Source organism: Henckelia pumila, chromosome 2 (assembly GCF_033568475.1).
Source record: "Henckelia pumila isolate YLH828 chromosome 2, ASM3356847v2, whole genome shotgun sequence".
Classification (NCBI taxonomy): domain Eukaryota; kingdom Viridiplantae; phylum Streptophyta; class Magnoliopsida; order Lamiales; family Gesneriaceae; genus Henckelia; species Henckelia pumila.
Window position 1 is genome coordinate 174,333,910 of NC_133121.1, and position 19,055 is coordinate 174,352,964.

The following is a 19,055-nucleotide window of genomic DNA, read 5'->3' on the forward strand; positions in this document are numbered from 1 at the left end:
GTCGAAATACTTAGGATAGTTTATATTTTTAAATTAATGTATAGTAGTGTGTGTAACATATACATAGATCAATTTTCCATTTATGTTTCCTTGCTAGAAAGAAGAATATTGAGGTGTGCCATTACAATAACTCCTCACGTGTGCTATATTAATGCTAAAATTTGTAAATGTATATGATTTTACTGTGGGACATGTTGGAGCATCTTTCAACATATATAGGGAGTGTTTGCAATAGATTGTGATTTTGTAGAAGTGATTAATTTATAGATTATAAAAAAATTAATAAAAATCAAAAGTTGGTAGTGTTTGGAAACAAATGTGAAAATCTAAAAATCAAAGTTGGGTAGTGTTTGATAAATAAGTGATTTTAGCAATGACCTTCTTATTAGAATCACTTTTTGGAGAATCATAATCACCACATGACTAGCTTTTGAATTTCAATTAATTTAAGCATAAGCTAACACATAATCTAGGTTTAAGAAACACACAAAAATGATTTTTTTAAGCCAAAAGCTAACAATCACTTTTTTTTAGTGATTGCAAACACTCTCATAATGTGTGGGCGCGCGTGTGTATAGAATCGTCAATTTTTTTTTTTTATTTTTTTTTTTTTTATCTATCCCTTCTAAAAGTATCTTTCCATGGAAAGATTAATATCCAAATTTCAGCGATGGGAGTTGGTACGTTTGGGATGGATGGTGGCTCAGGAATCAGAATCCAACTCCGCTTTTTTCAGCTGATTGAGATTCTCATTTATCCTATTCAAACCTTAAAAAAAAAATTATATATCAGAATTTGATTTCTGCTACTAGGGGTGGCAAAAATTTTTGAATCCCGACATTTCTCGAATCTCATCTCATTATCGTCCCGAAAAAATGTCAATTTGAAATTTTTCCGACCCGAACTTTCTGGATTTTTTCCATCCCGATTAATATCGGGAGCGGGATCGGGAATAAAACCTTATCCCGACGGAATTATCGACCCGTCCCGAAATAATATAATAATATATTTTATTAATAACTTTATTAATATAATAAGCTAAATATTATTAGGTTTCAACTCATATAACACTTAATTGTGAACTTAATTCGCATAATTTTTATTGTTGGAACGATCAAATTGTAAAATCACGAAATGTCATTTTATTTTTGTGTATTTTTTTAATATTAAATTAATAATTTAATTAATTCATATTTATAATTATCTAATTAGAAAAAATATGTAGAACAAGACTCAAGAGATTAATTTGACAATCTATTTAACAAAATTTATTTAATAATTGTATCCGAACATTTTATTAATAATTATCCGATACATTTTTTCTCTTAACAAAATTTTGAAACATTATCCGGAACATTTTAATATTATATATTTTAAGTTGAATATTTATTTCTATTTATAAATATAAGTTTCTAAATAGTATATTTAATAAAATTATCACATTTTTTTTATTTTTTTGAACGAAATCTTGAACATGAAAAAAAATTCGAGATTTTCTCTCCCTATCCGACGGGATCCCAAACATTTGGGATCCCGAATAGTCGGGTTCTGAAATATTTTGGGTATGGGATCGGGAAAAAAAAATTTCCGATTCTTTTCGGGACGAAAATTGGGTAGAGGGTTTACGGGACGGGTCCCGACCCTATTCCACCCATATCTGCTACCGAACTTGAATTTAATGCTTGCTTTAAATACATATTTTCTCTTCGTGAATCTTAAAAAAATATGTTAAGCCATATTTATTATGTCGGCATAATATAACTACACAAGGGGAGTGTAATATTCCCTTAAAACATGTATTCTTTAAATATATGGTCAATTAGAAAGAACTCACGCATGTTTTCATGCATACATGACTTCTAAAGGGTTGACATTTCACATGAGTCAGAGGCTCATTGTCTCATGCAAGGTTAAATCGAGGGATGTGCACGAGTAGACAGAGACCTGAGGGAGGAAACAACATGATCCAACCCCCAGAGCATACCCCCAAATATTTCAATGTGGAATATGCTCCACAAGAGGATCGAACCCGCAACGCTGAAAAATTTCTTCTCATGTCACCTCAAGCTTTATCAACTCGTCTATGCCGCTGTGGGCTTCTTACATACATGACTTGGTTAATCAACGGATAGCTTCAGATTGGCAAATATATAAATATATATATATATATGTATATATCTTTAGATTGGAAAATATATAATGGTTTTCCATCGACATGTCAGCATTTTCGGTCATCACACCAATATTTTCAGATACTAATTTTATAAAATATTACAATTTTTTTAAAAAGAAAATACCAATTATTTCAAATGACTCCAATATTTTAAAGATTTACAATCTATTGTGATTAATATTATTATAATTTAAATAAGTAAAGAAATGTTTTTAATTTCTTTTGTATAAGTCATCTAAACCATAAAATATGTTTCAATTTATGGATTTCAAATCTTTCTATCCAAACACAACAGAATTCACGACTACAAACAAAATTAGGAATATAATAATCAATTACATATACATGAACAAAAAGAATAAACCATAGGTAAAAAATTAAGCATATATGGATCAATATTAGATGTATATGCTAAGTAATTTTTGTAAAACATTGATTGCCCATAAAAGTATAATAATTGAAGAAAATTAGGGAATAGGTGCAAATAACAAATGATATATATATTACATGCAAAAACTTGAGTATTCCAAAAAAAAAAAAAAAGAAAAATTAACGAAACACATATATTAATTTCATAGTTAATTACATATATGTAAGACAATGTACAACACACTTATTTTTTTACTAATATGTATGTACGTAGGGTAGTGACCCTACCCGAATTATCTCCTATTAACCTTTAAGCATGCAATAAAGATAACTTAAGCAATATATAAAACAACGAAAACTAAAACTGGGTTTACAAACCAAATCGAATAATAATAAATATCAAATAAAAGCTTAATCTAGAAATGACCGGCGACTCTTGCTATCAAGTCCTGGTCACCGACTAACCACTAATCTCGCTCCTGGTCCACTTGCAAACCTGCCCCATCAAATGGGGTGTCCAAGAAACACAATAACATGGACGTGAACGTTAATGCCCATTACAATAGTATCGAGTATACAGGTCTTTATGATGCATGCAACATGAATGATATAGGGAAACTGAAATCAAATATGGAATAAAATGCTCAGGACATAGGCGTCAGTATGCGCACACTACTCCGAAGATTTAGCGGGTACCACACACACTGAACCCGATCTTGGACTATCACCGTCCTGGGTAAACCGTACACGCTGCCCCTTCGGTACAGTGGGTGTCACACGGTACCCGATCGTATAAGAAAAATCCTAGGGCTGAGCGACCTTAGAAACAACTGGTTATCTCGAAAAGATAATTTTCTCAACATGATATGCCAATGCCGCATATAAATAATGAACAGTATAATATCATGCATCACATGTCAGATAGTAATGCAACACATATTATGCATATTCAGCTGGCTATCTCAGTCTGTACTTATGTATGTACCTTACTAAAGCAGTCCTAGTAGCACCAATCTAGGGTCCAAGCCTACAAGTCAATATTAATCGTATAACTAATACTGATCTAAAAATCTTGACTAGACTATTAGCTACTCCCAATAGCTTCTAAGAGTCTAGACTTATACCTGCGTCCGTCATCAGCCCGCTAAAGTCGAAGGTCCTGACCCAAGCACAGCTCTTCTACAAGCTCCATAGCACATCTCCATCGCCCAGCCCTCGAGAAGCAACTAAAACCTAAGAAATATACACTGAATCAGGTCAACACCTTAAACACATGTTAAATTGTGAGAATTCTTGGTCTATTTATAGACAAGGGTTCGGAAGCTCCGATCTCTGCATGCATGCCACGTTCCGAACTGTCATGTTCGGAAGCTTCAATCTACACTTTCGGATGTTTCGATCTCATGCATGCGATTACGTGTAAAAACACTGGCGACACGTCAATAGTGCGCATGGCCTAAACTCTTTGGAAACTCCGATCTCACGTTCGGAAGGTCCTACCTCACCCTTTGTTTCTGATCTCCAACTTCTAGGGTTCAGTGCTTTCGATCCTACTTCGGAAGTTCCGATCTTTTTGGTGGTTCCGAACTCGTGATTCCACATTACTGATTCGATTAATTCCTCTGTTAATTTAGATTAGAATCTCTTAATCATGTTCAACCACTAAGCTTGTAAAATGGGATATGAGTTACTACATTATTCCCACCTTACAAGGATTTCTTCTTCGAAATCAAGTCTAGGTCATACTTGAGAATGTAACCACAACATCATCTATCATTGATCTAAAACCCAAGAGAACAATCAATTCTCGAAGTACAAAAAAAAAATTGAACCAATACACGTTTCTAGTTCTTATTGGATGTCACTGTCCACGTCTACTGAAGTTAGAACTCAGTCTAGTCTAATCCCAATACAATTATATTGCACATTGTTTCTAAACTGTCGTTTGTCAAGAAATACCCTTGCAGACAATTCTGTCAACAGAAAACTTAATATGTATCTCTGACATAGTTAGATAAAAAAAAAAAATAGATCTCATTGGCACTAAACCCAGTACCAATCTAAATCTCATCAAGAAAATTCATCTAACACTAAAATTTTCCTGGTCACTATACCCTACTATGACTGTGTAAAACATCAAGACTGAGGTATCCTTCCCTGTACACCCTCTGAAGCACGAAAGTGTTCCAGAGCAACACTAGCATAGGGTCGCGCATCCTCAAATGTCTAGTCATAATCCAACACATTCCACAGTACTTGGTATAAAAATGCACATGTGCCCCTGATGCAACCAGACATCTCTAGCTAGCACCAGTTATCATGATCACATGCTGATCTCAGCTTGCCGACTCTAGTTCACCAAGCTCTCATAAGAGGTGTGAATATTGCAAACAAACACGCGTTCAAATTTCCCCTGATTCAACCCTTGAAAAAAATGATCATAGTTTGCTGTCAAACTCTCACTGATGTGGGGACAAAAAGGCAATAATTCGATGAACTTTTGTTGGTATTCATCAATCGACAAATCCCCCTGCTTCAAACTCAACAATTCCATCGATCTTACCTGACGGAGAGCTGGAGGAAAATGCAAGTCTGTAAACGCCTTGCGGAAATCTGTCCAGGTAACGCGCCCTCGCTCGGCCAACACAAATGCAGACGCAGATTTTCACCACTTGCGAGCTCTGCCCTCTAGAAGAAAAAAATGGCCTCCATCTTATGCTCTTTTGAGCAATGGAAATACCGAAAACAACGCTCCATACGTTCCAACCAATCTTCGGCAGCCTCCGGGGTCTCATTGCCAACAAGTGGCTTAGGTCCTATACGGATAAACCTATGCAAATAAAAACTACGATGATCGTCCTGATGATGGCGATCTCGGGGATGCCTATGTGCTTTGTCTTCCCAACGCCCGTCAATATTATCACTGTCATATCCAGCCATCACTCTACAATGATAGCCCAAGTTAACCCAAAAACACCATAACTATGTCTCAAAGAATCTTATTGCATGCTCTGATACCATAAATGTAGTGACCATACTCGGATCACCTACTATTAACTTAAATAAGCATGCAATCAAAATAACTTATGCAATAGATAAAATAGCAAAAACTAAAACAAGTTTTACAAACCAAATCGAATAATACTAAATACCAAATAAAAGCTTAATCTAAAATCACCCACGAATCTTGCTACCAAGCCCTGGTCACCGACTATCAACTAATCTCGCTCTTGGTCCACCTGCAATCTTGCCCCGTCGAATGGAGTGTCTAAGAAACACAATAACCTGGACGTGAGCGCTAACTCCCAGTACAAAAGTATCGAGTATACATGTTTATATGATGCATGAAACATTGGTAGCGCTTATCGCGTACGCCCAAATTACCCGACTCAATCAGATAAACAAATAATGCAGTAGCGTGAGTAGGGATCATTCCCACGAGGAAAGTGAAATTTATTTGTGTTCTTTAAAATAAAAAGGGGGTTTTGGAGTTTGGATTAACTACTAAAAACTTTAAGCAATCAAAATTCACTAACATGCAAAATTTAAATAAAAGATTGGAGAAATTCAATAAGAGATGAGACTTGGTATCGGTCGACTACACCCTTGATATCCATTCATTCAATCATCGATTCTCTAGAATAATTAATCTTATTAAATATTCGTCATTGGAAATTTAATTCCAGTCTCACCTTAATTTTAGTTAACTAGACAACAGCAGTCTAAGTTAACCCTTACCCCATAAACTAACCCAATACCATCGATCAGATTTAAATCCACGGTAGCATTCAAACTAGTAAAACTGACGAAACTAGACAACACTAACACCAGCGGTTGTATTTAGCCTAGTCAATTATTGACCCTACGAGATAATAAATTCAACAGCAGAAAATATTACACGCAGATGCTTCGCAAATTAGAGGTTTCAAACAATTACGGATTTGAATTCTAATTTAGCTTTTGTTTGTATAATGAAATCCTAAGATGGCCAATCTAAAAATCTCATACACAAGCATATCAATCAATTCAGAATAATTCTTGATACTTGATAAAAATCAAACATTGAAAATAAAAATCTCATGAATAAACTAAATCAAGGGTTTTGTCTTCCTCAACCAAGTACTAAAAACAAGAAGAATTAAAATCTAAGAACAAGAAAGATAAAACCTAGCCGCCAGATTATTCTTCGCGTTCCAAGCCGTCAAGAGTTCTTCAGAATCATCTTTTTTTCTCTAAAATTCGAGATATCTCTTTTAATTAAGGCTAGAGTCCTTAATAATAAAAATTCCTAAATTACAGAATTTTTCCCGAACAGCACATCTCGCTCGATCCGCAAGATGTTGCGGATTGAGCGAGCAAAAATTCCGAACCTACTGTTTTCATATTTTTTGGGCTGGCTCGATCCGCAAGATGTTGCGGATCGAGCGAGCAACTTTTCTCCCAGCGAGCAGCGATTTTGCAAAATTCATATCCGGAGATCTAGCCGTCGGATTGAGCTGAAATTTGGACGGTGGAGATCAGATTTTGACTTCTATAAAATTAAATATGATTTTTGGATCATTGCTGCTCCGTAATTCATTCTCGCGCAAAAGCTTTTCCATCTTTTCCTCGACAAAACGCTACGTCCTATACAATAAACACGGGATAATGTAATGTAGATGCGATACATGAAATATGAACACAATGTTTAATTAAAACACATAAATGCATGCAAAACAACAACAAAATGATATTAAAATATGCAACACAAACATGCCCATCAAACATGAATGATCTGGGTAAACTGAGATCAAATCTGGAATAATATGCTCAGGACATAAGTGCCTCCAGTATGCGCACGTTGCTCCAAAGATTCAATGGATGCCACACATACTGAACCCGATCTTGGAATATCACCGTCCTGGGTAAACCGCACACGCTGCTCCGTCGATCCAATGGGTGTCACACGGTACCCGATCGTACAAGAAAAACCCTAGGGCTGAGCGACCCTATAAACAACTGGCTATCTCGAAAGGATAACAGACTCAACATGATATGCCAATGCTGCATACAAATCATGAACATCGTAATATCATGCATCTCATCTCATATAGTAATGCAACACATAAACATGCATACTCAGCTGACTATCTCATTTTGTACTTACGTACCTTACTAAAGCAGTCCTAGTAGCACCAGTGCAGGTCCAAGCCTACAAAACAATATTAACCATATCACTAATAGTGATCTAAAAGCCTTAACTAGACTAATAACTATTGAGGATCGGTTCAGAATACTCTGTAGAACTTTGTGGAGTAGTTCAAGATGAAAATCTTCGAATGTGAGCTCAGTTTTTATTAGCAATTGGATTTGATCTTTCTCGTGTGTCGATGTTAATGAACCAGCAAATATATGTGCGAAAACAGGCCAACTAACAAATTGAACAGGTATATGGAAGTCATGATTGAACTGGTATGAAAATAACATAGATATTTTTATGGGTATTTGGAGATTTAACTGCTCCTACGTCACCCCTTCTTCCACTTAAGAAATGATCCACTAGAAGACTTTGGTTATTACAACGTCTTGTAATACACCCACTCTAATCATACGACTTATTGCCTAGATCAAAAATCCTAGCATACAACCAAGTTGAGACAATGCGTCCTAACAACAAAATACAGTATGATTGAATGAATCCGTACAGATTCAGACAGTAGATCAACTCCTTATAAACAGTAGGCAGTTGAGAGTTGATTCTTGGCCCTTAACGATCCTAAATATCCAATGCCGCATATAAATAATGAACAGCTCCGTTACAAGCCCCGTAGCACCTCGCTATCGCCCGACCCTCAAGAAAACGACTAAAACCCTAAGAAATATACACTAAATCAGCTCAATACCTTAAACACACACTAAATTATGAGAATTCTCGGCCTATTTATAGGCAAGGGTTTGGAAGCTCCGATCCTAGTTTGGAAGCTCCAATCACTGCATGTATGCCACGTTCCGAACTGTCTTGTTCAGAAGCTCCGATCTACACCTTCGGACGTTCCGATCTCATGAATGCAATTACGTGTCAAAATGCTGGCGACACATCACTAGTGCGCATGACCTAACACTTCGGAAGCTCTTATCTCACGTTCGGAAGGTTCGAACTCGCCCTTTGCTTCCGATCTCCAGCTGCTAGGGTTCGGTGCTTTCGATCCTACTTCGGAAGTTCCGATCTCTTCGGTAGTTCCAAAGCATTGATTCTACATTTCTGATCTCATTAATCACTCGGTTAATTTAAATTATAATCTCTTAGTCATGTTTAACTACTTAGCTTAAGTCAAATGAGATACGGGTTACTACACGTAGATATCACCTAAGATGTAGGCAAAGATAGATATCACCTAAGATGTAGGCAAAGACACATATCGACGAATAAATTAAATACATTTATGAAATATATATATATATATATATATATATATATATATCTTTATTATATTATAATAGCTAAATTATTAGAGAAACTACATTTGGTCATTTTAATAGATTTCCAAATTTACCCTTATCATTCTTTCAACATATTCAATAATTTAGAGATAAAAAAATAATTTATCATTCAAAAACTTTTCACTTCCTCATCCCACTATCCCATTTTGTCTAATTTATAATTACCACTATCCCTGTACCTATTATCTTAATTTATAAATAAATTCAAATTTATAAAAATATATTTTGTGCACATGCTTCGATGTACTAGTATATATATATATATATATATATATGTTGTATTTATTTGTTGTGATAAGCATATGATTATATTAATAATCGTATCAATCTCATGTTTATTTGCTTTTTTAGGATCCGTATTAACTCATAAAGCTCATCCATAGTACATAATTTAACTTTAAACCTTGATGATTTATCACAAATAAAATATGTGATAAATAATCATTTTTAACTAATTGTCTTTTCAATTGAGAAAAATTACATTAATATCCTTAACTTCCCAAAATATAATCATGAAAAACCCATTCAAAAAATTATAAAATATGAAACTTTAACATATATTTAACACATTTCATTTGATTTTAAGATATGAAAAATTAATTTAAAAATTATAAACATGAATAAAAATTTAATAATTTAAGATATTATTACTACATTTCATTAAATTTTATCCTATTCATGGAAATTTTTTTACTCAATTTATTATTTTTTTTAAAAATAATAAATAATATTTATAATCAATAATTTTGGTGAAAGAAATAATTTACATGTGATTCAATAATAATTTAAATTCTTCAATAAATCATAATCTCAATTTTAAAAAGACAAACTAAAATAATATTATATATTATAAGCAAATGATAAAATTGTAACTCGTCACTTGATCATAATTTCAATTAAAAAATTGATCATCAACCAAAGTAAATATATATGTTATTGTTTATCTATCATTATTCCACATCCTCAATATTTTTTTATCAATATAAAATTATTTTACTAAGTAAACACATTCATAATGTATATGTGTGTGTGATTAATAAAAGTACCTTGCAATTGAGGCTATGGAGCTGGACCATTAAACCACATGATCTCCATGTGATGACATGTGATATATATTGTATGTATAGATCTACCTATCTATTCGTAATTTTGAATAAAGAAACTCACCATTATTGTCAATCAAATAAATTATAGCTGTGGGTTTGGGGTGGTCCTGTATTAGATCAACCGGAATTAGCTTCCATTCACACACATATATGATATATTGCACAAGGACAGAAAAAATTCAAGACAATACACTCAATAATTATTAGGTTTCTATCTATTCTATTCCATTTATACATATGTTTGTCAAACTTTCTAATATATATGGATTTGAATTTGGAAACACTTCCATTATACAAAACTAGTCATCATGAATTATGAATTCGTTGTAAACTAGTTTAGTTCAACTTACCCTAAAAACATATATCCTCATGGTAAATCCAATAACCACCATTTGTTTTTTTGTTTATGTGAGGTCAATAATGGAAATCCACATGTTTGGACTAACAATGACGTTCGATTTGTAATGAGGGCAATACCACCATTAATATTGTAAGATATTCTTCCCGTAAATGATATACATACATACATATATATATATATATATATATATATATATGAATATGTATATATATATATGTACTATTAATTAAGAGAGAATGGTGAATAGTAACTAATTTTTGGTGAGGTTTTTTTTAATATGCCAATAATATCCTTAATTAGTTTTTTTGTTTTCTAAATTTTTATTTACCTTATTTTTTACAAATTTTTTTATTTTATAATTTAATTACAAATATTTAAAAAACAAAAATAAATTAAAAAATAAAATTATGATTTTCTCCGAGATGCTAGTATTTATCAAGTTGGCAACTTTGTAGAATATATATATGGATTTGAATTCGGAACACATTCGTTATACAAAACCGATCAATTATGAATTAGATGTAGATGTGTTTATATTAGTTCAATCTACGTTAGGAGTATTATTATCGTGGTAAATTCAATGACTATCAATTTATTATTATTATGTGAGTTCAATCATAGACTCCACATGTTTGGACCAATAGTGATATTGAATTTGTAGCGAGGAAAATACTACCATCGTAATATCTCGTTAACCCGGTAAATGATATACTAATGATCATATATATACATAAATATATATATATATATATATATATATCGTTGAGTTTCAATAGTAACCAAAAAAAAAAAATGGAAGTCAAAGAACATTAGTAATATAATATACATGCCTGGTTGAGAATCTTGAGATGGTGGCTGGAAATTGCATGCACGTACACTGAATGGTTTGCCAATTGCATAGGTGATGGATCATCTTTATATAACCGACCTCAAACTAGTCAAATATATATATGCAATATTGGTACTACAACTAGTTAATATATTTCATGGTCTTGCCGACATAATATATACATGAATTGAGACGATATATATTTGCTATCCTAACTTAGTCCCCCATCTAGCTACGTACGTAATATATCTAATTCTCATATTAATTTAAAGATTCCACTCATCATATATGCACATCACCAAAGATCCTCATCTCCATCTAATTATATCCATCATCATTTACGAGCTTGTGGGCACGTACGTGCATGATTCATGTGGGCACAACGACGTCGTTCTCATATCCATTCGTGATATATATATATATATATATATATATATATATATATTAAACTAGATAACTAATTTAATATTTATACGTATATATATTCCCAATTAATACAGATTATTAATTTATTGATGCTAGCTTCTTAAATGTTCATTCGTGTCCATTTTGTTTTATTTTCTTGGAGAAAAACTCGTGAAGGGTACCCTCATAATAATTAATGATCGATATGTAGTAAAATGGACCCAAAATAGCTATATATATCTAGTTTAATTATATACTATATATTATCACCATCGATCATTAACAATAAATGAAACGTTGAAGATATATATAGAGAGGTGAAGTATATGCATGTATCAACATCAGCCGTCTTTTCAATACATATTTTTGTTTTTTTGTGTCCCGTTACAAATATAAATACCCATATTCATTCTCGCCTCCTTTTCATGACAACCAGCACACACATATCCTCTCATCATTTGAAATAAATATTTGGCTAGCTGAGTGATCATCAATATCAATATCAATATCAATATTATATATAATATGTCTGGGGTTTGGTTATTCAAGACAAATGGAGTGATACAACTGGTCGAAAATCGACCTTCTGCTGCAGATCATCATCAGCACGGAGGGGATCATCAGGCCAGAAGAAAGGCGCTGATTCACTTGCCGACGGGGCAGACGGTGTCGTCTTACACTTGTCTCGAGCAAATCCTTAGAGGCCTGGGCTGGGAAAGATATTACGGAGGGGATCCCCAACTCTTCCAATTCCATAAGCAATCTTCAATCGATCTCATATCTTTGCCAAAGGATTTTTCAAGATTCAATTCTGTTTACATGTACGATATCGTCGTCAAGAACCCTAATATCTTCCATGTCCGCGACGTCGTCGTGTAGCTAGTAAATATATAATATTTATATATGCAGATGGTTCGTCTCAGTGTGCTTTGATGTGTTGGTTCCATATATATATATGAATCAGTTGCCTCGCCCTTTTTGTTTTGTCTTAGTTTTTTGGTTTTGGGAAGCATATATGGAGATTATATATATACATATAATTGTACTGCAGGTTGTAATTCACATGCATTGAGTGATTGATTATAACAATTTAATGTAATTAATGATTTGTTTTCCCATAAAAAGTTTAGGCATGCATGCATGCAGTTGCAAGTTTATAATAATCAAATGAAGTAAATTAAAGTAATAATAACCTTTTTCCGTACAAATTAAAAATAACGAAGATGAATTCAACATAGCTATCGAATTATAGCAATTAATTTAACCATTAATCCCACAAATTAATGAAGTACCAAGTAAAAGGTCCTGCCAGTAATATAATATTATGCAGAGGAAAAGGGGGCCATGCCAGCCCACACGTACCTTGCTCAATTAATTAGATGTATCCCATGATGTGTAAGAGGTCATGTAACAATCCAAGCAGCATCATACCCAGAATTTTCAATTAGGAGGTAAATTTTATAAATTTGAAAAATTAATCTATCTATCTATCTTTCTTCTTTTTAAATGTACCAATAAATCTCCACAACTACAATTATGAATTTACACTTTAACCCTTATCAAATTGGAAAAAAAAAAAAAAAAAAAAAACACTCACACAACCCATTGCTTCACACCTTTTCGCCCTTCACAACCCACACTCACAAATCTCCACCCTTCACAACCCACACTCTCACACCAAAATTGGAACGCAACCACAAACACTCAACAACAAACATTCCCTCACAATTGCAATTGCAAAGGTCCTAAGGCTTCGGATCAAGATCAGTCATCTACCTCCTTCCTCGTACGCCAACCAAGTCCGACAGGTAATTTTAATTTTAATTAAATACATTTCAAAGTATCCCCATATGAAATTCTGCAACTTCTATTAAAAAATTCTGCAAATACGTTATAATTATGCCACCGTATACCTCCAACTAAATGGTAAGCAAGATTTAATTCCCAATAACAAACCCATAGCATATTTTAATTGAATTCCACCACCGTTACCTTTCACAATGCCTAATTATTAATAGTAATAATTAATAAAGTTGTAGTGCCAAATTTCTTACTGATAAGTTTTACAAATTCCAATTCTCTAAACAATAATTAGTTTACATTGTTTAAGATTAAATGTTCAGTTAAATTTTCAAAGTAACGGTATAGACTAGGGGTATTCATGGTTTGGTTAACCGCCCGAACCGAGCCGAAACCGAAAATTCGGTTTGAACCGAAAACCGAACCGAAAATTCGGTTTGGTTTTCGGATTTTCGGTTTTCGGTTCGGTTCGGTTCGGTTTTTTTCGGTCGGTTCACCGAACCGAACCGAAAACCGATTTTTTTGATTTTTTTGAATTTTTAATTATTTTTTAATATTTTAATTAATATTTTTATTTGTTTTTATTAATAAATAAATATAAAATAAATAAAATAACTTAAAAATATATAAATTCGGTTAAACCGAACCGAAAAACCGAAAAAATTTCGGTTTTAACCGAACCGAACCGTTAAATTCGGTTCGGTTTTCGGTTCGAATTTTCGGTGAATTTCGGTTCGGTTAACCAAAATTTCGGTTCGGTTCGGTTCGGACTGAATGAACACCCCTAGTATAGACACATAATCTTGGACTAAGTGAATTGGTGTCTGAATGTCTATGTACACATTCAAATGGTCAGCCCTAAAAACAGTCGTACATGGTTAGGAAATTTAAATTAAAAAAAATTATAGTAACAAAAATAGAGACTAAAGATGCTATAAGATTAGTGGAATTAATGGCAAATGTTTATCCAAAACTGATTTAATGTGCTTTGTTTATTATTTGCTCTGTCTGTTATGTTATGTTATGTCTGTGTGTGTCACCTCTTGTTTCTAGAGGATCAACGTGTTGCATATGCTAGGCAATAGTGAGTGAACTCTTGTTTTCCTACAAAATAATTAAAATGATATATCTTAATAAATCATTGATATCAACAATCATTTTTCTTAAGGTTCAAAAATATAAATATGATTCAAAAATTTGCATCCCTATTCTCCATAATTATTCAAAGATTAATTCTCTTCACCATTTTCATTACAGGTTCCCAAGCTTCATCAAACTAAAATTAAAATCAAAATTCAGCATGTGCCGAAAAAATTCAGTATTCTCATATAGAAGGTATGATACAACATTTTACCAACTCATTTACTTTTTGGATTTTATCAGATTCCTATAATCATTTCTCACTGCAGCATTCTATATTTCTAACCTCAATCATGTAACGAAGTTCTTAATGGGTTGAAAGATAACAATTCCTCTTATTTCTAATCTGATTTTTTTTATCTACGGGTTATTCGAAAGTAGTAGTTATAAGGCTATCGATAATATGCCATCAAATTCTACCTCGCAAAGTACAATTCTCTTCACCACCTATTATGAACCTCACTTTAAAAAATTTTTTTGTTGCCTCGCAATTCTTACTTGATGTTGTCCACTGTGTTAATATCAGAGTCACTCGCAGCAAGTGCCCCAAAAGTAAAAAAAAAAAAAAAAAGTTTGATGACGTATTTAAGCCAAGCAAGAAAGTAACAGAAAGCGGTTCCATCTCAAACATGTTTCTCAAATTTCATTTCATTATTGTCCTGTCTATTTTCATCAATTGTTATTTTGTAAAAAAACAAATGATCTTTGCCCATATTTATTTACTTGTATATATCATTTTGTACTGTAACTTCTCAAAATCATTTCATGAAAAAATAAATAAATTTGATTAAAGTTCTTTTAACATTTCTATACAATTTCAGATTTGCTATGCAAGTTTAGAATGGATTAAAAATATCTATCACCTCTGAATTTATCACTTTTATTATTGTTATATGCTATGATATACGTTAATATGCATTTCATTATCCTTTATTTTTCCTCTCAGAAGGGTATCAATTTTCTCTTGTTTTATTATCGTCGTTATTGTGATACAATATAATATTTAGAAATTATTTTCACCAACAGCTTGTTATTCAAAGGTGGTCATTCTAAAGTTAACAATAGTATGCTATCAGATGTTACCTCTCAAGGTATATTTCTCCTTGCCACCTATTATGAATCTCACAGCTCGAAAAATAATTAGTTGCCTCCCATTTTCTACTTGATACCGTCAACTATATTAATGTCAGAGAAATTTGCAGAAAGTGCCTCTAAAGACAAAAAATGACCCAGGGACGCATCTGAGACAAGAAAGAAAAGAAAAGATAGAGGTTACAAATCAAGCAGGTTTTCGATAAGTCTCATATAATAAACTGTTAAATTGTAAATAAATATAATAATTAATTATCTTTATTTTCTTATTATTATTATTTTATAATTAATCTCCTCAAAAATATTCCAGAGAAAAAAATGATTACAATTGTTGTATCATTTCTATACAATTTCATTTTGGTTGCACACGTTTGTAACTTGCTGGAAAACATCTATTGCCTTTTAATTTTTAACTGTACTTATTAATATTTCTTTTTGTTTATTTTATCAAAAGGGTATTATCCAATGATGGTAGTCATGTGCCTATTGATTACATGTACACAAAACATATGCCCCAAGGTATATTTTTATGATAAGTATCATGTATCATAGAATTATCAATTACACTGTGTTTTAAATTTCATTCTGCTAACTATAATAATTATTTACAGACATATTTGCAGTAAATACTTCAAAAAAAGACAAGACAGAATCCAAACATTCAAATTCGCTTATTCAAACACGTCCTCAACAAATTCCGAATGCATTACATCCAAGAAAAAAAAAAAAGAGAAAGATAATGTCACGTCACTCATAGCTGTAAAATATCAAGGTAAAAAATAATTATTAGTAATTTATTTCTTCATGGATTTCCTATGCTATAATTTTATACATTTTTTGCTTTCAGAATTAACATATAATTATATTTTTTGATTGCCATAGCATGTAGGAACAATAGAATTACGTGAAATAAATTCAATGATCATGTGTCATCACTACGAGACAAAAAAGTTTGAATTTGAGAGCCCCACGTTCTGCTGTGATAATGGTAAAATCAGATTAGCGGCCACAACCATTCCAAATGAATTATTTGAATTGTTTACGGACACTCAATCTCAAGAAGCTGAGGATTTTCAAAAAAAAAATCAGAATATATAATAGTATATTTTTGTTTACTTCCTTTGTGTTAAAATGGATACAAATCTTGCTTCTTCAAGACGTGGAGTCTATACATTTAAAGTGTTAGTATATGCTTATAACAGATAGAAGATAGATTATATAAAAGATAAACCAAAGTTATTCCCAGATTCTCTCTGAAAAAAAAAAAAAAAGAACTGGTGGTTTTCTTTTAATAACGGAAATGGATAATTCTGTTATTTTTTCTATCAATTCACTTCAAACCAACCAAAAAAATGTAAGAAATAAAGTACTGGTTCTTAGACAAGGACATCAAACTTCCACAATGCAAAGTTCAACAACAATTCGGAAGATGATATTCATGGATGATGAAGTAAGTTGAAAGGTTTAATTTTAATTTAATTGTTTCATTTGTTTTTGGTAAAACAATTGTTTTTCTATACCTATCGATCTGTTCAATCACATTTTATAAATTTTGATGATTTGAATAATTTCAAATATCAATTTTCTTTCTTTTTAAATCGAGAGAGGCAGACAACATTTAAAAATGACCACTAAATTATGTAAATGAACGTGACACCTCTGTAGCACAACCAACATCTTTATAAGTATTCTTTATATGAAAAAGTGTTATTATATTTATGCAAAAATGTTCTGAAAATTATAATATATTCGCAAAAGTGTTCTGAAAAATGTAATACTTTTCATATTAGTTGTAATAACTCAAACTACTGAATTTGCTTCTGTTTTCTGTTTCAAGGGTATAATGATTCATGGTATAATGTTTGAAAACATTATACAAATATTTGAAGATCAGATCAAGGTCAGCAAGACTTATATCATCGAGAACCCAAATGTCCAACCCTACAAACAAAGTATCCAAATGTGAATAAAAAAATTGAATTGCGGCTGCATAGAGGGACAATCATAAGCGAGGCACAACCACAGTTGATATGTGACAGTTTGAACTTTGACTTCAAAGAATTTGCTTATATAAAAGCAAATCCAGCCACTGATAATGAACATGGTAAATGTCATTATAACTGTTGTTTTATATTTATGAGAAAATGATGACTTTGTTTAAAATCTATCCCCTTTTGTGCAGATGTTATTGGAATTTTGATAGAAGTCCGGCAACTCACCGTTATACAAAACAAGACAAGATCACTTTTGGTTACATAAGAAAAATAATTTTGATGAACTCAATGTAAGTTCGTTGAACATAATCACCTCATTCAACAATTATTTATAAGTATTTTTTTCTTGCAGGCTCCAAACTATCACAATAAACTTATGGGATGATCTGACACTAAATGAAGGACAACTTCTGGAAGCAAATCGTACTCAGAACTCAATTGTGGCCTTCTGCAATCTTAAAATGAATATATATCATGGTTTTGTCATTAAAATGTTTATCATTTATTTCTGTTGTGTTCATGAATAATTTGGGTCATCGTCTAATTAATAATACAGGATTTCCTAAGTTGAAATCAACATTTACAACCGGAATGCTATAGAACCCAAAATGCAGCAAAGCAGAAAGAATAAACTTATGGTACAAAATAAATCATTGTTCCTCTTTTAACAAAAAGTTATTTTCTGCTACTTATGAAATTTTTTTTTTGCATAGGTTGAAAATTATTGTGGAAAACAAGATTTAAATGTACTATGGGCAGAAAACAGAATCAAAGAATGCGAGAAAACCACACTAAAGTATTTGGTGGATAAGGATGCTTCTTTGAAATAGACACAAACAATATTAAAGCTTGCTATATGGTTTTCAAAAGTGATTTCCATAATATAACAGTCAATAAATGCTGGAAGTTTTATTATCTTAAACGGGACATGTATTACTGCTTTAAGGAAAATATATGTGAGATTGAAAATAAGTCAAAACCATGGTATGAAGCATGTGCCAATTGTATGAAAGCAGTCACTAAAACAACAAATGGAATTAGTTGTGCAAATTTCATAAACCAAACTGTTCAAGTCATTCAAAGGAAAAATCATACACTCATATGTTGTATTGATGTTGAAAAGTATCTGTCAATACTTTGATGCCATGTAAATATCTATAGGTATCGTTTAACAATAACGGTACAAGATAATGACACATCAGCAAGACTTACATTATTTGAAGATGTCGCTTCAGATTTTATTAGCTGCTCTGTGAAGAAATACATTGAATTAATTGATAAGGTATACATGATTGTAACCATAATT

At 32.2% G+C, this 19,055-nt stretch overlaps 1 protein-coding gene and 1 long non-coding RNA gene across 2 annotated transcripts; both read left to right on the forward strand.

Moving 5' to 3' along the window:
• The first annotated feature begins 12,169 nt into the window (after positions 1-12,169).
• On the forward strand, positions 12,170-12,734 carry LOC140884709 (flowering-promoting factor 1-like). The gene has a single exon (XM_073291553.1). The coding sequence runs from the start codon at positions 12,249-12,251 to the stop codon at positions 12,600-12,602; it is 354 nt and encodes a 117-aa protein (XP_073147654.1). The 5' UTR covers positions 12,170-12,248; the 3' UTR covers positions 12,603-12,734.
• A 661-nt stretch (positions 12,735-13,395) lies between these two features.
• Positions 13,396-15,754, forward strand: LOC140879573 (uncharacterized). The gene is made up of 3 exons (XR_012149463.1): positions 13,396-13,531; positions 14,781-14,858; positions 15,690-15,754. It is a non-coding gene; the product is annotated as an uncharacterized lncRNA (long non-coding RNA).
• Positions 15,755-19,055: the final 3,301 nt, after the last annotated feature.